This window comes from Hyperoodon ampullatus (genome assembly GCF_949752795.1).
Source record: "Hyperoodon ampullatus genome assembly, chromosome: 7".
Taxonomy (NCBI): Eukaryota; Metazoa; Chordata; class Mammalia; order Artiodactyla; family Ziphiidae; genus Hyperoodon; species Hyperoodon ampullatus.
This window is the reverse complement of record NC_136920.1, coordinates 4,537,815-4,557,018: the sequence shown is the minus strand read 5'-3', so window position 1 is coordinate 4,557,018 and position 19,204 is coordinate 4,537,815. Positions and strand designations below refer to the sequence as shown.

General features: G+C 67.0%; 2 protein-coding genes across 3 annotated transcripts; one reads left to right on the top strand and one right to left on the bottom strand.

Moving 5' to 3' along the window:
• Positions 1-276: 276 nt before the first annotated feature.
• TRPM5 (transient receptor potential cation channel subfamily M member 5) lies at positions 277-15,094 on the top strand (the record flags this gene model as incomplete). Its single annotated transcript, XM_079709457.1, is given in 29 exon segments — positions 277-283; positions 415-650; positions 1,082-1,259; positions 1,872-2,038; positions 2,801-2,984; positions 4,222-4,303; positions 4,391-4,600; positions 4,714-4,877; positions 5,968-6,086; positions 6,351-6,645; positions 6,734-6,795; positions 6,798-6,878; positions 6,968-7,085; positions 7,435-7,580; positions 7,955-8,067; positions 8,303-8,379; positions 8,422-8,561; positions 8,565-8,771; positions 8,918-8,980; positions 8,984-9,036; positions 9,226-9,358; positions 9,452-9,626; positions 12,816-12,932; positions 12,935-12,953; positions 13,379-13,560; positions 13,735-13,867; positions 14,627-14,669; positions 14,672-14,701; positions 15,029-15,094. Coding segments are annotated over 29 exon segments (3,600 nt in total).
• Positions 15,095-16,871: 1,777 nt separating this feature from the next.
• On the bottom strand, positions 16,872-19,134 carry TSSC4 (tumor suppressing subtransferable candidate 4). 2 transcript variants are annotated; one of them, XM_079708541.1, is made up of 3 exons: positions 19,109-19,134; positions 18,284-18,397; positions 16,872-18,157 (listed from the first exon to the last, which is right to left on the bottom strand). In XM_079708541.1, exon 3 carries the CDS (start codon positions 18,098-18,100, stop codon positions 17,123-17,125), a length of 978 nt encoding a protein of 325 aa, XP_079564667.1. In that variant the 5' UTR covers positions 18,101-18,157; positions 18,284-18,397; positions 19,109-19,134; the 3' UTR covers positions 16,872-17,122. The 2 variants fall into 2 exon arrangements, with proteins under 2 accessions (XP_079564667.1, XP_079564668.1); XM_079708542.1 differs by lacking the exon at positions 19,109-19,134 and having other exon boundaries at positions 16,872-18,127; positions 18,284-18,360.
• Positions 19,135-19,204: the final 70 nt, after the last annotated feature.

Genomic DNA, 19,204 nt, shown 5'->3' with positions numbered 1-19,204 from the left:
AAGGTCCCGGGGTGGTGGGAGGGGCGGGGGGCAGCTAGACCCTTCCCTCCCCGGGCCTCCTGGGTCCACCTGGGCAAGGAGGGGCGTCTCTACCACCTCGGCTCCCGCCCAGCCCCCCCAGATCCCCCTGCACCTGAGCTGTGTACACAGGCCTCACCTGCTCGCCTTCCACCCGCTTTCTGCCTGGGCACCAGGCACACCCAGGGTCCCATCCGTGTCCCGGGCTGACAGGGGTGTGGCCGGCCGGCTGCCCCCAGGGTGGGTGAGTGGGGGCGTATGGGGGGTGGGCGCTGGGCCAGGAGGCGGGGCTGGGGAAGGGGGAGACGGAGCCCACACGGTGGGGCTTCAGGGGGGCCGGCCAGTGGGAAGGGCACCGGGGCAGACACCCTCTTGGTGGCCCCCCATTTCTGCCAGAGCGGCGCCTGGGGAGAGGGGCTTCCCTGGTGAAGGCGGCCCCGGCCTCTGGCAGGAAGCGGGGCAGCGCTTGCCTCTCGCGCCCTCAGGAGTGGGCTCTGTCCCTGCATAGAGGGCCCCATGCAGGGTGCCGGGGCTCCCGTCCTGGCAGCCACGGGGGTGCTGGCGACCGACAGGGCCCGGGCCTGTGCCGGGGTGAGATCGAATTCGGAGGCTCCGGGAAGAAGCGAGGCAAGGTGAGAGGCTGCCCGCACCCCACGTCCTCCCCTCAGCACTGAGCCCCGGCGCCCGCTCTCCCACAGCGGGGGTGGCGGGTGCACGGGGGCTGTTCAGAGCCCCAGGCGGAGACAGCTGTGGAGCTGGCAGCACCCTCCGGCCCCTGCCTCCTACCCCCAGGCACGGCGTGTCCAGAACCCTCCTCTCTCCAGCCTCAGCCTCTCCCGAGGGGATGGGGACGCCCAGGTCACACAGCAGGTCAAGACGGGGCCTGGGGAGCCCTGGCCTCTGGCTGCGACCCTGCCCCCCACCCCGTGGAGCCCAGCCCTCCCCTGTGCCCAGGGCCCCCTTACCCAGCACCCCCATACTCAGTACCTCCATGCCCAGCACCCCCATACTCAGAATACCCCCATGCCCAGCACCCCCATACTCAGAATACCCCCATGCCCAGCACCCTGTGCCCAGCGGCGCGGCCCCGTCTGTGCCCTTTGACCTTCTGCTGGCCGAATGGCACCTGTCGGCCCCCAACCTGGTGGCGTCGCTGGTGGGCGAGGAGTGGCCCTTTGCCCTGAAGCCGTGGCTGCGGGACGTCCTGCGCACGGGGCTGGTGAAGGCGGCTCAGAGCACACGTGAGGCCCCGGGCCAGGGCCTCGGCCCCGCAGCCCGCTAGCCCCACGGCCACCCTTCCCCGGTGGCAGTGGGAGCAGCCCCGGGGACGCAGCAGAGGAGCCTTCCCCAGGAGGGCCCGGCCGCCCCGTGGGGCCCACAGGCCTCAGCGGGACACCTGGGGGCAGGGCCAGCTTCCACACCCCGCTGCCTGTGGGTGGGCCCCCTTCGTCCCCTCTGCTTCCCTCGGGGGAGGAAGCTGGCCCGAGGAATCTGGCCAGTCGCTGGGGTCAGAGTCAAACTTCTGGGCTTTATTTTCAGGCCGCTGGGCCTTCAGAAAACCCAGTCAAGGACGTGGGGTCTCTGGTCTCCTTCACGCCAGAAATGATTGATTGCAGAAAAGACAAAAAGCCTGGTCTGTGCACCCACTGGGCTGAGGGCTTTGTAATCGGGAAAGACCTTCCTGGGTTCTGGCCCAGCACAGGCCATGGGACAGAGTCGTGGCCTGTTCTGTCCAGATGGCATCTGGGGGGGCCAGCTCCCAGCAGATGCCCCAAAGGCGGGAGGGGGCCCTGGGGTGGGGGCCACTCAGGAGGCCCTGGGGCCACTGGGCGCAGTGACTCCCGGGCCTGCAGGTTCCTGGATCCTGACCAGCGCACGCCGTGTGGGCCTTGCCCGGTACGTCGGTCAGGCTGTGCGTGACCACTCACTGGCCAGCACGTCCATCAAGGCCCGCGTGGTGGCCATCGGCATCGCCTCATTGGGCCGCGTGCTGCACCGTCAGCTTCTGGACGTTGCCCAGGTGAGCGTCGGGCTCGGGGCACTGTGGCCTTGGGACACGGTGGGCCTGGGAGGCCCCCGAATATCGGCCACCCCCCAGGGCAGGAGGGCATGCCTTAAGGAGGCCACCAAGGCATCCTCACAGCTGACCACAGCCCTCCATCTGTGACTGAGTTCCCCCACAGTGGACAGGCCAGCAGTGGACAGACCAGCCCCAGACCTTGGGGGCTCAGGGGCCTGGGCGTGGGGCCGGGGGAGGAGTGAGGCTGCTCTGAAGGACTGAGGCTGCTCTGAAGGACTGAGGCAGGGAAACGACTCAGAGCCAGGGGAGGGGGAGGGGCTGCAGGGGAGGGACCAGAGGGGGAGCGGGGAGCCGCGTGCACAGCATGTGGCCAGCAGGTGGCAGCATCGCCCAGGGAACGGCATGGGGAGGGGGCTGCCAGGCTCCCAGCCCGCACAGACTTGCCATGGGGACCTGGGCTCCAAGGATCCCGCCCAAATCGGTGCCCAAATGCCTGGCTTGGCCACCGCCCCGCAAGTTTGGGCGACCCTGGGCAAGTGGCCTCTGCTCCCACCTTGGGGGAGGGGTCTGAGGCAGGTCCAAAGGAGGCCCAGGCAGCCCTGTGAGAGAAGCTCCCCCCAGCGCTGGGCTCTGTCTAGAGGGTCCCCTCCCTGTGCCTGCCTCTGGACCCCCGAAACAGCAGCCAGCCCTCCCTCCATCTGGAGGGCGGGGGGCCTGGACAGAAGCCTTGCCCAGGCCTCATGATGTGCGTGGGGGACCCAGGAGGACAGCCCTGTCCACTACCCCATGGACGATGGTGGCAACCAGGGCCCCCTCTGCCCCCTGGACAACAACCACTCCCACTTCATCCTGGTGGACCCGGGCACCCCTGGGAAGGTCAACGAGCCCACGGAGCTGCAGCTGAGGCTGGAGAAGCACATCTTGGAGCAAAGGACCGGCTACGGGGGTGAGGCCTGCCTGGCTGCCCAGGGAGGCTGCCAGGGAACACGGGATGGGGGTGGTCGCAGCGTGTGGACGTGGCTGGAAGGACCACCAGGGCGGGCAGGGAAGGGCATTCCCGGCTGAAGGCACAAAGCATGCCAGAGTGTTGAGACTCAAGCCACAGGGAAGACCTGGGAGGGGGAGCTGCCAGCCACGGCGACAGGGGACACAGCTGCGGGGAGTAGCCCTGCCAGGCAGCGACATTCCCACCAGTCGGCAGAGTGGCTGTAGGTCGATTTACAGTGGGGGTCCCCTGGCTAGAGGCTCTGGCTGTGGGCTCCGAGCTTTGGAAGGAAAATGAGATTTCCCAGTTTCAAGAAGCCTATTTCCCTCCACTGGCCCGAGGTAAGGCGCCACCAGGGGGCAGTGTTGTCCGAGGCCTGGGCACCGCTGTGGCCAGCTGTGGGTTCGAAAGTTGGATTTGCTAACACTAGCGCACGACTAATATTTATAAACAAAATATGCATAATTGCTTACAATATTTATAAGCAATGTGAAATACCTGTCAACTGAGCACCCTTTAATGAAAACACAACCAAAGCTGTGTTTAAACCATCACCATGTGGGTGCAGTGCTGAGCCCCGTGTTCCTGATGCCTGGTGGCCCACGCAACCCAAGTATCCTCCACATTCATTCAGGAGGCGCCTTAGGAGTTAGAGGGGACCCTGCTGGGTGTGGGGCGGAGGGACGATCCCGCCTGCCTGGAGTCCTCCCAGCAGTTTGCCAGGCTCCTCCTATACAGCCTACCCAGCAGGTCCAGGCTTCTCTGGGGCTTCACCTTCAAAAGTCTTATTTCTGGTTTGTTTGGGGAAAAAACTGACCAGCGCCCCTCCTTTACCTCTTCGATGTGCTCCGTGGGCCTCGGATGACCTGGCAGGTGGTCAATAGAGCTTTCTGCCCTGATGCGGGGAGATGCCAGGCCCTCGGAATGTGGCTGGTGCAGCCAGGGACTGAATATTCAACTTGAGGTTTAAATAGCCACGAAGCGGCCACATTGTATAGTGAGGTGCAGAACTGGCATCCTTTCCCCGGGGGACGGGGCAGCCTGGAGCCCGCACTTCTCTAGAAAAAGCCTCTTGGCTGGAGTTTGCCTGGAAAACGTGGCAAGTTGGTGGTCTGAGGCCGTGGTGGTCACCCCATGGGGAGGGTCCCAGGCCCCCCGCTCGCCCGGGCACCTGGGTGGACCTGTGCTCCACCTGCAGGCACCAGCAGCATCGAGATCCCCGTCCTCTGCCTGCTGGTCAAAGGTGACCCCAGCACCCTGGAGGTAGGCAGGGCCGGCAGGTGGGGGCCTCCTGCAGGGCCCCCCGCCAGGCCAGGGACGGACCTGGAGCTGACTCGGCCTGCTGTCCCTCCCTGTCCACCTCACAGGATTTCCAGGGCCGTGGAGCACGCCGGCCCGTGGCTGATCCTGGCGGGCTCGGGGGGCATCGCCGACATGCTTGCTGCCCTGATGAACCAGCCCCACCTCCTGGTGCCCCAGGTGGCCGAGAAGCAGTTTAGAGAGAAGTTCCCCAGTGAGAACTTCTCCTGGGAGGACATCGTGCACTGGACAGAACTGGTATGCGCCGCCCGAGACCGGTCAGGAGGGCCAAGCGCTGGTCCCTAACCCGGACTCCGCCCCCTGCATTCCCCGTGCCCGGCCCCTCTGGCTGCAAAACTACCCCACCTTCCCGTGCTCACCCCTGCTTCAGGCCCTCAGGCCTGGGGGCGGAGCCTCGGTCTGTGGGTGGGGTTGCCCTGGGCCCAGCGGGCAGAGGGCTGGCATTCTCACTGGGGGACGTGGGGTCGTATACCACGTGCCCGGCCCAAGGCGCCACCTCGGGGCCTTTGTCCATCCTCAAGGCGCTGGTGAAAGGTGAGGCCTGGCCACGCCCACTGGGAGGCCCGCGGAGGGCACCGGGCAGAGGCAGATGGCTGACCAGCCTGGTAAGGGGCGGCTCCCGGCCCCTGCCCCGTCCTGGGTCTCGGCCTCCAGGGGCAGGGCCGCCGCCTGGGGGCTGTCAGTGGCCGGGAGGGACCCCTGGCACGGCTGCACCCCGCTGTGTGTGTGGGCGTGTGTACCGGTCACTGCTCGCTTCGGCCGTGGCAGCACGTGTAACAAAACTGGAGGAATACAGAGCCTACCAAGGCCTCCGTGCAAGGATGACGTGCCAATCCGTAGAAAGTCCTGCCTTTGTCAAGTTTTATGTTACTATATTTTATCACAATTTAAAAAACTAAACTGTTCAATTAATTCAGGGAGTTTTAGTGTTTTCATAAGGTTGTGCACCATTACTACTAACTCCAGAACGTTTCCACCACCCAGAAGAGCCCTGCTAGTCACCCCGATTTCCCCCAGCCCCCCGCAACCACGAATCTGCCGTGTCTAAGGATTTGCCTACTTGTGGCATTTCCTATGAATGGGATCACACAGTGTGTGGCCACTGGCGTCTTTCCTTCACTGAGCACGATGTTTTGGGGGTTGTCCACGTTGTAGCCTGTGTCGGGGCTTCACTCCTTTTTAGGGTGGAGTAGTATTCCACATTTCGTTTCTCTGTCCCTCTGTTGATGGACACTCGGGGTGTCTCCACTTTCTGGCTGTCACCTGATGTGCTTCTTCTTGGACATAAACACCTGTGGAGGGGCTGACCGCTGGTGGGGGACAGGGGCCCAGGCAGGGAGGGGCTGTGTGGGGCAGGGGGCCTGGACACCCTTGAGGGAGGGGAGTCTCCTCCAGACAGGCCGCCGGCTCCCTGTTCTTCCGTTCACCCCTGGGGTCCCCTTGGGGTCCTGGTGCTCCCAGCATTGGCTCCTGGGGTTCTTGGGATGTCTTGTGAATCTAGAGGGTGTGGAGCAAACCAGGGTGCCATTCCCGTGGCTGTGCGTCTCGGAGAGTCACCTTGAGGGACCCTGTGGCCAGCGGCTCTGCCGGCGCCTAGGTTCGCCCTCCCCACCTCCGCCCGCAGCCTGCAAGAGCCGCAGCCAGGAGGCGCAGGACTACCCGGATGAGCTGAAGCTGGCCGTGGCCTGGGACCGCGTGGACATCGCCAGGAGCGAGATCTTCAACGGGGACGTGGAGTGGAAGGTGTCACCCGACTGTGGCCAGCTCCGGGCGGGGACGCGTGGAGGGCTGGGGCAGGTGGTGTCTGGGTGCATCCTGGCCCAGCCGTGGCTGCGCGGGCCGGGGGAGACCGGGGCACCTCCTGCTGCTGCCTCACTCGTCTGCCCCCCAAGGCAGGATGGGCCGAACTGCGGCGGCTGTGGGCCACCTGGCGCAGCGGGACAGGCGGGGGCCTTGCCGAAGGTCCTCACGCCCCGCCCCAGTGGCTCCCTCTCCCCCTCCGCCCAGTCCCGCGACCTGGAGGAGGTGATGACGGACGCGCAGGTGAGCAGCAAGCCCGAGTTCGTGCGCCTCTTCGTGGACAGTGGCGCCGACGTGGCGGACTTCCTGACGTACGCGCGACTGCAGCAGCTCTACCGCTCGGTGCCCCCCAAGAGCCTGCTCTTTGACCTGCTGCAGCACAAGCACGAGGAAGGCTGGCTGACGCGGGCTGGGCTGGGCGCCCAGCAGGCCCGGGAGCCACCCGCCTTCTCCCTGCATGAGGTGTCGCAGGTGCTCAGGGACTTCCTGCATGACGCCTGCCGTGGGCTCTAGCAGGCAGTGGGCTGTGAGCGGGCGGCGGGGGGCGGGCGGGGCCGCAGCTGCGGGCTGACACCCCCGTCCTCCAGCAGCAGGGCCCGGCTCTGCGGCCCACGTCACAGGCCCGAAGGGGCTGCTGGGCCTGAACCAGAGGAGAGAGAGAGGCCCTGGAGGGACCTGTTCCTGTGGGCGACGCTGCAGAACCGCCACGAGATGGCTACCTACTTCTGGGCCATGGTGAGGACTCCGGGGAGGGGGCCGGGTCCCTGGGGGCGGGGTGCGGCGGGGAGGCAGCCGCATCCTCAGACCTGACCTCCCGGGGCCAGGAGGGCGTGGCAGCCGCTCTGGCTGCCTGCAAGATCCTCAAAGAGATGTCCCACTTGGAGACGGGAGCCGAGGTGGGCTGCACCCTGCGTGAGGCCAAGTACGAGCAGCTGGCCCTGGGTGAGCAGCCAAAGCAGCGGGGGCTGCAGTGACCCTGTGCTCCTCGGGGCCACTGGGCTCCCCCTTAAAATCCTAATGGGGGCAGACAGGTACACGGCTGATGAGGACGCAGCTCCAAAGCTCGGGCCAGCTGGGCCTTGCGGCCAGGCGGGCAGGGACACTCGGGGAGAGGGAGGCCCCCATGATCCCGACAGGCAGGCCGGGCCGGGATGGGCAGCCTCCGCGTGGCCGGCCTCTCCCGGGTCTCACCAGCCCCCTGGGAGGCAGGCACAGGGCAGAGGGCCGGCCGGAGGAGGAGGGCAGGCGGGCTGGGCCTGGGCATCGTGGCAGCGGCCGTGCCCTCGGGCAGACCTCTTCTCCGAGTGCTACTGTAACAGCGGGAAGTGCGCCTTCGCCCTGCTGGTGCGACGGAACCGCTCATGGAGCAGGGCCACGTGTCTGCACCTGGCCACCGAGGCCGACACCAAGGCCTTCTTTGCCCACGACGGGGTGCCGGTGAGCCCCGGGGAGGGCTGTGGGGCGAGGGACTGAGCAGACAGGAGGTGCCCCAGCCGACCCCGCTCACGCGCCTCCCCCAGCCTGTGTCCGGGCCATGGTGGTGGGGGGCTCCCTCAGCTGGTCACTCTCCCCACGTCCAGCCCCTTCTCCACCTCCAGTCTCGGCAGAAACCCCGCTTCCTCAGCTCAGCCCTCCCGGACCCCCGAGCCTGGCCTCCCCCATCGAAAGGTCTTCCTTCCCCAGCAGGATGGAGGCTGGGAGGGGCGATGCTTCCGCTGAACCTAGAAGGGCAGGCCTGCTGCGGGCACAGCAGGGCAGAAGTGTGGAGGCAGGGGCAGGCGGGGGGAGGGGCAACCGTGTCTTTATTTCAGGCCTTCCTGACCAAGATCTGGTGGGGGGACATAGCCTCGGGCACGCCCATCCTGCGGCTGCTGGGTGCCTTCCTCTGCCCGGCCCCCGTGTACACCAACCTCATCACCTTCAGGTCTGTCAGGACAGAGCGGCTGGGGGGCCTTGGGCTTCACTGGGGCTGGTGGCAGCATGTCCCCGGCGCCGGCCCCCACCGCATCCAGCATACATGTGGGCCCCCCTATGCACGCCCCCTACCCGTGTCCCTTTGCAGTGTGTCCAGCACTTCCTCTGCTGGCTGGGTGCCTGGGACCAAGTGGGGGGCCTCTGGGTGCCCTTCCCACGTCGCTGAGGGCCCCCTGTGCTCCCAGTGAGGAGGCCCCTCTAAGGACGGGCCCAGAGGACCTGCAGGGGCTGGACAGCCTGCACACGGAGAAGAGGCTGCTCCGTGGCCCGGGCAGTCGGTGAGGGCCCTGCGGAGGGTGGGCAGTGGCAGGGAGGCTGGGCCCCGGTGGGCAGCGGCAAGCTCGGGGCTCTGGCCGCCCGCCTCACCACTGGCCGTGGCCTCCTTTGTGGTGCCGGGCGGAGCAGCTGGCCAAGGCGCCAAGGACTCAGAGTGGCCGAGGCCCATGAGCCGCCTTCTTGCTCACGCGCTGGCTGAAGTTCTGGGGGGCGCCCGTGACTGTGTTCCTGGGGAACGTGGTCGTGTACTTTGCATTCCTCTTCCTGTTCACCTACGTCCAGCTGGTGGACTTCAGGTCCCCTCCCCAGGGGCTGTCGGGGGCTGAGGTCACCCTCTACTTCTGGGTCTTCACGCTGGTGCTGGGGGAGATCCGGCAGGTCAGTGGTGGGCCCAGCCCACCGAGCCCCGTCCCAGCTCCAGATGGAGCCCCGATCCCTGACGGTCACAGCCTGGCCATGGCGGGGCTGTCCCCAGCTAGGTGGGGGCCCAGGTAGCTGTCACTGGGCCGTCTGCCCCCTGCCAGGGCTTCTTCACAGATGAGGACACGCATCTGGTGAAGAAGTTCACTCTCTACATGGAGGACAACTAGAACGACTGTGACATGGTGGCCATCTTCCTGTTCATTGTCGGTGTCCCCTGCAGGTCTGTGGGTCCCAGAGGCCTGGCAGGGGCAGCCCTGGTGGGCTGGTGGGCCAGGCTGCCTTCAGGATGGGTCTTCTCAGGCCCCGGAAACCCTGTGTTTGTATGTCCCATGCTGTGTGTCCTGGGGGAAGCCCCTGCCCTCTCTGGGCACCAGCAGCCGTCCAGCCTGCCTTACCCCCGCCCTGCCAGGATGCTGCCCTCGGTGTTTGAGGCCAGCCGCACGATCCTCGCCATCGACTTCATGGTGTTCACGCTGCGGCTCATCCACATCTTTGCCATCCGCAAGCAGCTGGGCCCCAAGATCATCATCGTGGAGCGGATGGTGAGCCCCCGCCCCTGGGAGGGCAGTGAGACCGAGGCCCACCGCCAGGCGGGTGCTGATGCTTCTCTCCCCACACGCCTACCCGCCATGGAGATGAAGGACGTCTTTTTCTTCCTCTTTTTCCTGAGCGCGTGGCTTGTGGCCTACGGCGTGACCAGCCAGGCGCTGCTGCACCCGCATGACAGGCGCCTGCAGTGGATCTTCCGCCGTGTGCTCTACCGGCCGTACCTACAGATCTTCGGGCAGATCCCACTGGACGAGATCGACGGTCAGCACGCAGCCTGGGGGTGGGCGTGGGGGTCCTCTGTGCCCACCCTACGTGGGACCCCCACCCACCCCGAGGTGCAGCTGAACCGAGTCCAGTTATGAATGTTCCTTTTGTAAGACCCTGGACATGTGGCCCTTGAGAGGGGTGTTTGAGGGTCACAGGAGACCCCGGCCTGGAGTGGCTGAGAGCGGGGGGTCCCCGAGGCTGGCCCCCCAGGCTCTGCCCACCCACACAGGGCCACGTCCGGCAGGGGACAGCTCCGGGCTGATGTGTGTCAGCTGCGGAGGCCCCAAACTCGGGCCTCGGGCTGGAGATGGAGACGGGGCTGCAGGGAGAGAGAGCAGCCTGGGCGGGGTGGGGGGAGCCTTGCTGGGAAGGGGGGATGGGTAGGCACTACAGGTCGCCTGGGGTCTGGGCCCTCCAGCTGCCCCGCCCCCCCGGCATGTCCCCAGTGGGCATCAGGTCTCCTGTCAGCCCCCGTCCACCCGGCCCCGCACCCAGCCCCGGGCCCACCTGCTGGAAAGGCCCTTAGCTAGGAAGCCGCTCCTGATGGCATCTGTGCTTCTGGGGACCCACCCAGCATGTGTGCCTGATCTCCGGCCGGGTGTGTGTGGTCTGTCTGAGGGGTGTCTCCAGGGCGGCCCCTGTGCAGGGGGTTGGGGGCGCTGGGGCTGGTGGAGGCTCTGAGATCTTCCCACAAGTCAGCACAGTGTGGGGGGGCAGAGTGGCTCAGCCATGGGGGCTCAGGGAGACCTGGGCTGGAGGCAGGGACGCCTGTACAGGCTCTGGGATGGCTGGGACTCAGGGAGGGGGAGGGGGAGGGGGACCAGCCCCTCAAGCAAGGTGGGCCAGCAGCCAGGGCCCAGTGTGAGGGCCCAGGGCACCCGCCCTGCCGGGCACTCCTGGCATGAGGAGGGGGGCGGAGGGATCATTCGCTCAGGCTGGTGTCAGACTGAGGCCACCTGGGGCCCACCGGACGATCACGGGCACACTGTCCCTGAGGCCTGACCGCGGCCACTGCAGCTAATGACGCAAGGTCAGCGCCCCACGACCTGGTAAATATTTGTCAATGGGATGAGGACGTGACTGAAGCAAACAGGCCTCCAGGATGGGGCGGCGGTGGGGCTGGGCCGTCATGGGAGTTGCCTCCTAATTAGGGTGTTCTGCAGGCTCATTTCCTCGGCTGTTTTCTTAGTCCCGCAGCCTCCGGCACTGGGTCCGGTGTTTGCTCATCCGTGGGCACCAGTTTCCAGGCCATTAGTTTAATGAGGCCCTGCCTGCCCTCCAGCCCTTCCTGCCCGCACCACATGGCCCCTGCTGGGGGATGCTACCATGACCCCCAACACTGCCCCAGTCCCATGGGGCCCCTCGGAAGGAAGGGAGTGAGGTGGGCGCCCCCAGGAACAGGCAGGGGTGGGGGCTCATTCCTGCCCCCATGGCCACACGCTGGTACAAAGGAACTCTGTCATGGTTCGGGGTTCGCAGGAGCCTGGGGCCACCTGGGCAGGACGGAGGAAGTGCAGACTCCCGGGGGTCCAGCCTGAATTGCTGCTGTGGCTGCCAGGCCGAGTTCCACAGTGGAAAGTCCGTGACCAGGGCCGGGCCTGGGCCGGCACGGAGGGTCCCTGGCAGGTCCCTGTCTCCCTCCCTGTCTCTCTCCCGACCACCCCCGCCCCGCCCCCGGCCCCTCCCTGTGAGCCCACGGTGGTGCAGCCAAGAGTAATTCCCTCACTTAGGCCGAGAGGGAAGGCAGCCCGCGGTCCCGCGGGCTCCCTGGTGGCCGCCCTGCCCTCCCTGCCCCACACGCGCCCGCGGGAGCTGGGGGCTGAGCGTCCAGGGCAGAGCTCCGTCTCCGGGCTCTAGGAGGTCAGAGACGAGGACGACTCATTTCCCAGCCTAGCCTGGTGGCGCCTTTGAGAGTTATGGGGGAGACGCAGGGGTCTCATGACCACAGAGCCGCTTCCATCAGACAGGTTTACGGCTTCACAGACACGCTTTCCAGGCCTGGCCCTGGCCCACCTCTCAGGGTGCCGGAGGGAGGGAGGAGGGTCACCCATCAGCCCCGGGCAGATCTGTGGGCGGGGAGGGAGGGGGCAGCCGGGGAGGCAACTCACGTGGGGACGCACCAACCCCCATCACAGTAACTCAGGAGGGACTGGCCCCCGTGAGGGAGACACGCGCACACGGAAACAGGCCCTGCGAGCCTGACACGCAAGCAGGGAGGCGGGGACACAGTCACACACAGAGAGCCAGAGGCCCCCAGTGCCCCCCGGACTCAGTCACAGCATGAAGACTGGGAGGGGCAGTCACAGAAACACAGGCGCACGTGCAGGCGTGTGTCCGGGTCCACGCACACGCACGCACACACGTGCACACGCACGGCCTGTGGAGGTCCCCACCTGCAGCCACAGGCCCTCCTGATGGGGAGGCGCTCCCCCCGCGTCCTCTGCACCGTCCTCCCATCTCCTGGGATGCGGTGGGGGTCCAGGCCGGCCCTGCACGGGTAGAGGCAGGCAGGGGAGGGGCTGGAGTTGGCCCCTCCAGGGCGTCCCTGTCCAGGGCGTGGAGCTCAGCCTGCTCCCAGGGCACTCACTGCCCCACCCAGAGGGCACTTTTCAGGCTGGCTTGTCCCCATGCCCACAGTGCTCAGTGTCAAGGGTGTTCTGCCTCCATAGGCTTTGGAAATGGTGCAGACCTGCCCCCCAGCTCAGAGTCCTGTGATAGGCAGTAGAGCCATAAAGGCCCTGAGAAGTCCTGCAGGAGAGACTCCACCTCCCCTTGCCAAGGCCAGCTCTCCCCACACTGGCTCTGAGCAGAGCCTTTGGCGGTGGTGGTGGTGCTTGGGAGTGACCCATGAAGCAACCAGCAGAAACCGGGGTCTTCCACACGGCCTTGGCGCTGCCTCCAAAGCCTGCGGTCTGGCTGTGAGCTCGGCCCAACGGCAGTGGGGAAGTGGGGCTAGCACCACCAGGCCAGCCACGCAGGACTGGAGTGTCCCACGACAGGAACTCAGCGCTGAAGCACAGATGATCCCCAGGAAACCACAAGAGTTGGCCACCTAACCGGAGCCCTCTGTCCCAGGGTGGCCTCGACTGCAGGGTGGCCTCGACTGCAGGACAAAGCTCTCGATACCCGAGGGCGTTTGCGGCTCAGCCCCGCACCTCCCGCACCGAGCCACTCCCCTTTCAGAAGCCCGCGTGAACTGCTCCGTGCGCCCCCTGCTGCTGGAGGACTCGTCCTCCGGCCCCAACCTCTATGCCAGCTGGCTGGTCACCTTCCTGCTGGTCACCAACGTGCTGCTCGTGAACTGCTCCTAGCCATGCTCAGGTGCCCGCCCTGCCTCCTTTTGCTCCGTCCACGTCGGGGGGCCCTTAGTTCCAGCGTCTCTGGCCCAGACCTGCCTGGCCCTCCGGACCTCAAGCTGCATTCACCTCTCTGCCCCCAAGAGGGGCCTGGAAATGGGGTGTCACCCAAAACCGTGGCTCCCCTTCGGGTTGGGCCTGGAGGTCAGGGCACCTAGGAGGTGGTGCAGGGCACGGCAGTTGTGTGCGTGTGGGTGGAGTGACGATGCTTTCCCAGGCCCCCGCCCCCCAGGGAGTAGGGCCCGGGTCTGCGAAGGCTGCAGCAGAGGGGGGCAGTGGAAGACCCCAGAGGAGTGGAGAGGGACGGCGAGGCGGGGGGAGCCCTTGGGACTCCGGGAACAGCGCAGGGAACCGGGCCGTGTGCCCACCGCCGCCCACACGCGTCCGCAGCTACACGTTCCAGGTGGTGCAGGGCAACGCGGACACTTTCTGGAAGTTCCAGCGCTACCACCTCACCGTGGGGTACCACGAGCGCCCTGCCCCGGCCCCGCCCTTGATCCTCCTCAGCCACCTGGACCCGGTGCTCAAGAGGTTCTTCCGGAAGGAGGCCCAGCAGAAGCGGGCGCGCCTGGGCGAGGCTTGGGCTGGACTCAGCTGCCTGGACCAGAGGGGTGGGGCGGGGGGGCCCTGGGCCTGGGGAGGGGCAGCACGCCCTGGCCCCGTCTGCAGTGACCCTGCAGGCTGGCGCACCACAGGGAGGGCTCCTCCTGCCTGGCTCTGCCCCTGAGGCTGCCTGGCCCTCCCAGAGAGGCACCTGCTGGAGCCCCTGGACCAGAAGATGGTGACCTGGGAGGCGGTGCAGAAGGAGAACTTCTTGAGTGAGCCGGAGAGGCGAAGGAAGGACAGCGGGGAGGAGCTGCTGCGGAAGACGGCCCACAGGTGCTGGGACCCGGCCCCGCCCCCCCCACCTGGGTGGGTGTGGCAGGTGGCCTGGGGTGCTGAGCCCACCGGGCAGCTTACAGGGACAAGGGCCCTGCCTGGAGCGCTGGCCGCCTCCCCCGCAGGGTGCCGGTATGTAGAGGCACCTGTGGAGCTGGTGAGGGGCCGGAATTCACGCCATGGGACTGGGGGCTGTGAAGTCTTTACCAGGATCACTGTTGGGCATCAGGCTGCCTTACATCTGGCGTGGGCTCTCACGTCACAGGGTCTGAGCTGGGGAAACGGGCTGAGGCGCAGGGATGTGGCCCGGTCCAGCACACGGCCTCCCTCCCGACCCTGGACAGAGCTCTGCTGGGGCCTTGCCGGCCCTGCATTTGGGGGATGGGGCCAATACTCATGGTGTCCTCTGCTCTGGGGTCTCCAGGTCTTCCCAGAGAGGTCCGTCCCCAGCCCTCCCTCAGACCCACGTGCCTGGTCCTGCCTGCGGGTGGGGGGGCGGGGACAGCCCCGCCCACCATTGCTGGACAGAACCCCGCCCCCGCCCCGTGCCTGCAGGGAGGGTGCAGCAGAGCTCTGCACCCAGGCCCGAGGGGCCAGAGCACCCTGAACTCAGGCGCCCACAGAGGCTCAGTGACCCCCAAACCCACCCGAAGGGCCTGGGCCACAGGATGGGGGAGGACGGGAAGGCTTCCCAATCTGGGAGCCCTCCCCGCCCCGCGCCGCGCTCAGCGGCCTGCTGCCTGCCTGCTCCTATCCTAGGGTGGACTTCGTAGCCAAGTACCTCGGGGGCCTGAGAGAGCAGGGGAGAAGCGGGTCGAGTGTCTGGAGTCTCAGGCAGGCAGGCACACCAGGGCGCCCTTCTCTCCCGGGGCAGGGGCCTGGCCGTGGGGCTCAGCAGTCAGGGCAGGGAGGGCCTGGGGCTTCGTACTTGTACCCACCCTTCCCTGAGGGGGAGACCCTGCAACTCTCCCCAGGGGGGTCCTGCATTTAAGACCCCCCACCGTCTACTCCCCACGTTACGGTGCTGGAGGGCCCCCCCGCCCGCCTCCTTCGAGAGGCAGCCACCAGAGGAGGGTCACAGAGCAGTGCGGGTGCCGGTGGGCAGGAGGAGGCGGACACAGGGCTTGGCCCGGGAGCTCCCAGCGTGCCTCCCTTCTCCAGGTCAACTACTGCACGGTGCTTCTCTCCTCCATGGCCGACACGCCGGCCCGCAGGAACAGCTACTAGAGTAGGTGTGGCTGTCCCCACACGTCCTGGGTGGGCTTGGGGCGGGGTGGGCGCGAGCAACCCACCGCCAGCCCGCTGGCCTGGGCCTCCGCTTCCCACCTGTCCTGGGAGGGGCCCGGCCTACGTCTCTGATGGCCTTCGGCTGACCAGTCTTCAGGGTGGGTAGGGGCTCTCTGACGAAGCCCACCGACCCAGCCAGGGTGTGAGGGCGTGGCCACCCAGACTCCGGAGCCTCTGCCTGGCCCCACTGGGCTGCTGCCCCCCCCGCCCCCGGCCAGGGCCACCTCTCCCTTCCCCTGCTGCCCCACTGGGCACCCAGCAGCTAAGGAGGGGCCTCCCTTCCCCCACCAGACTCCCGAACTTCAGTGGTGGGAACCCACAGGCCTCTGCTGACCATGGAGGGGGCCTGGGCAGCAGGGAACACCCAGAGGCCGGCCGGCTGCCCTCGAACACCTGAGCCACTTGGACTGTCTGCACGCGGGGCCCACCTCTCCCAGAGCCCCAGGCCCCATGGACGCGCCGGCCTGCCCCCACCTCCAGTGGAGCCCCCCAGCAGGATGTGGCTCAGGGTTTTGCCAAAAGGAACCACTTGCTGCCCTGCCCAGCACCTTCCCTGGACGTCCCGGGCGCGGGGTGCAGCGGTGTGTCGTGGGCCCTCCCTGACAGGCAGAGCCCTCAGGACCCCGACCAGAACCAACCAGCCAGGCCCAGGAGAGCAGACACTTGCTGAGTGCCCTGTGCGGGGCACCTCCCATTAGCTGCCTTGGAGTCCAGGCCCAACCTGTGTCGCCCACCAAGAAACTGGTCTTTTTCTGAAACGCCTGCACTTGGAACTTCTGTCCTTTAAGACCCAAGACTGAGTGTTCACCGTGTGTCGGCTGCCACAGCATGGCCCCGACAGCTCGCACAGTGAGCGCCGGGCTGTCCGGCCTGGGCAGCGGCTGCGGGTCACCTCCCTAAGAGGACCCGCCCCCAAAGCTGCTTTATCTTAAATGGAGCCTAGAAAGCACACCCATACCTTGGGCTGCAGCCCCACATGAGAGTGGACCCCAGGGGTGTCTGGGAGGTGTCAGGCGGTCAGTGAAGCACTGCGGGGGGAGAGATTTCCTGCCCTGCAGGGATGGGGTCTGAGCTCCTGAGCTTGCCCCAGCTGAGTGGCCAGCCAGGGCGGCCTCTCCTTCCCTTAGGGACCTGGAGCCCTGGGGTAGGGGCGGCAGGGGCAGGGCCAGGCCCGGGGCTCATCAGCGCGATGGGCTGGCCAACCCCAAGTGCTGTCACAGGAGAGCCACGCCCACTCCCGGCTACCTCCCCAGCGCCCTCTGGGGACCGCCCTCATCGCCCTGCACAGCAGCTCAGCAGTCCTGGCGACACTGTCCCAGGACACCAGTCGTCTTCACACACCCCGAGTAGGACAGAGTCAAGGGCGAGCTTGGCCAGGGCTGGAGAGGGCGCTCGCTCAGCTGGCCGCTTCCCCGCTCCTGGTCCTGGGGCCTACAGGCGTATGCTGGAGGCAGGGGCTGCACACCAATGGCTGTGAGCCCGCCTCTGGACGGGTCTGGGGTCTCCAACTCTTGCTCTGGACTGAGGAGGGGGTCATCTCAGCTAGGCTGGGAAGACGTGCCACTGAGGAACACAGGCTTGACTTAAAAACCTTCAGAGCCCCCTGACGCTAAGTTGGGAGGCTCCAATGTGGGAACAGGGTGATGGGGTGTCTGGAGAGAAGAGAGGGCCCTGGCCACAGTCAGGCGGAGGGGGGTTGACAAAGAGACACGGAGCCTGAGGAACACCCAGAGCCTTTACTGTCCCCCTGGGCACAGGGTGGGTCAGGGCTTCTGCCATCCCCGGGCCCACACCCTCAGCAAGGTCTCTGCCCTGGCCGCTGGTGCCACCAGACAGGCAGCCTGCTGGCTCCCTTCCCTGGGGGTGGGGCCCCGGGCCTGCTCCGCCCCTGAAGCCACACCAGGGGGACAGTGGTGGCCGTCCCTCCAGCTCAGCCAGGGCAGGCAGGCGGCCAGGCGGTCCCCCCACTCAGACCTCCGCGCCTGGGGCCTCGGGGCTGCTGCCCTTGCTCCGGAAGTGGTCCCTGCTCCGCTTCTTGCTGCTGTGGAAGCCCACCGTCTCCCCTGGCAGGACGCTGGCCCCAGACCCCGCGTGGGCCTCCCCCTCGGGCGCACCCACCTCCTGCAGGGCCCCCCGGGGTCTGCTCCACTCCTCAGCCTCCGGGCTCCCGGGCCTGGCCAGGTGGGCCAGCTCCACGGGGCCCTCGCCTCCTGCCGCTCCCGGGATCCCACGGGTGCTCCCACCCGGCTCCCCTGCCTTCCTCGGGACCCTCCTCTTCTCAAGCCGGGCCTCGCCGGTTCGGACCGGTTTGGTGAAGATGAGCCGGCCCTCCCCACAGCTGGAGGGGTCCTGGTTGAAGGAGGGCACGTAGCCGCTGGGGGCGGCCAGGCTCTGGGGGCCCAGGAAGGCCAGGGCGGCGGCCCGGTTGCTCTGTTTGCTGGCCTCAGCCACGTCCTCCAGGCTGTACTTGGTCCAGCGCTCAGGGTGGGCCACGTAGTCAGGAACGGGGGGCACCCTCGGGGGAGCGGGATTCCGAGTGGCCCTGCTCGGGCCCCCGGCTAGAGGCCGGCTGGAGAGTGTCAGTGGCTGCCGGAAGCCCCCACTGTCACCAGGGACTGCTGGGGCCGCAGAGGGCGGAGCCCGCCTGGCTGCCCGCTCCAGGCCGCCAAAGATGTCGTGGCTGCGCTGGGAGAAGGTGGGGCTCGTGCCTCTCAGGTGGAAGGGCTGCACCGCCGCTGTGGGGAAGCTCCTGGGGGACGAGGGGGGCTTAACGGGGCCCGAATCCCCCAGGGCCTCCCCGGGCGGCCCCCCTGGAGGCAGAGCTTCCACTTCAGCATCATCGAGCAGGCTGAGGTCGGAGTCCGAGTCGCTGAGGCAGACGGGGTCAGGAGACAGAGCGTCGCCCCCGGAGCCGAGGAAGTGCTGGCCGTCCCCTGCCTCAGCCATGTGTCCCCCAGCCACGCCACGCCACACCTGCACCAAAGCAGCCCAGGGACTCGGTCACTGGGGACAACACAAGCTCAGAACAAGTCCCTCCTGCAGACCCACCACCCCGGGAAAGGAGCAGCAGGAAGAGCTGTGTCCAAGGAGGAACGGCCAGGTCCCCCGCCCCGAAAGCCCTCCTCTTACCTCCCTGGCTGCTGGGCGCCTGTGCTGGACGGCTGGTGGGCCGAGCGCTGGAGAAGGTTCTTGGTCGCAACTGATCCCCCCAGGCACGGCTCTGCTCAGTGGCTCAGTGGCTGGCTGAGGGCAGGGAGGAAAAGCAGCCATCAGACCAGACGGCAGACATGCAGGAGTGGAGCCACCACCCCGGGAGTGGGCCTGGGTTTACAGAGCCCCTGACACAGCCAGGCCCAAGAGCTGGTCCTTCTGACGTGTCACCTCATTCAATCCTCTCCAGCCAGTCTGACTAAAGCCACTAGGAAGCCTGCTGCAGGGGGGGGGGGCAGGGGGTCTGGTAGTAAGCAGCCAGCCAGGGCTTGAACCCAGGGCCAAGAGCGACCTCTATTCTGCACTCCCTCACTCAGCCAAGCACGCTGTGTGGCAGGCAGCGAGTACTCCACAAAGGCCGGGGCGCCTGCCTGCTCCGTGGGGAGGAGGTGTGCTCCTGACCGCTGTGAGATGCCCTGGAGCTCCAGAGGAGTCTGCAGACACATCCTTGGCATCTGCGGGTCAAGCGCACAGGAAGCCGGAGCGGCCTTGCTACGCAGAGGCCAGCCCCACAGCTCCTGGGGCATTCGTCCTGTGCTCCTCCGCACACCTCTCACTTTCCCAGCTGAGCAGAGAAGTGCTGCCAACACCTGGTTAGAGTTCCAGTGTCACCAGGCACCCCGAAGCTTGTTTCCAGGCTCAGAGGACAGCCCAGTCTCACCTTCCGCACAGCTCTCCGTCCACCAACTCCCTCTTCCCACAAAGCCTCCCTGGCCCAGGGTGACCCGTTGCTCGTGCACCCACCGAGGACCAGGCCAGGCAGACCAGGAGTGGCTCTGAGTGCCCGGCACCAGGTCAAACACAGGCAAGATCTCCATTCCTCTGGGTCTCGCGTGACTC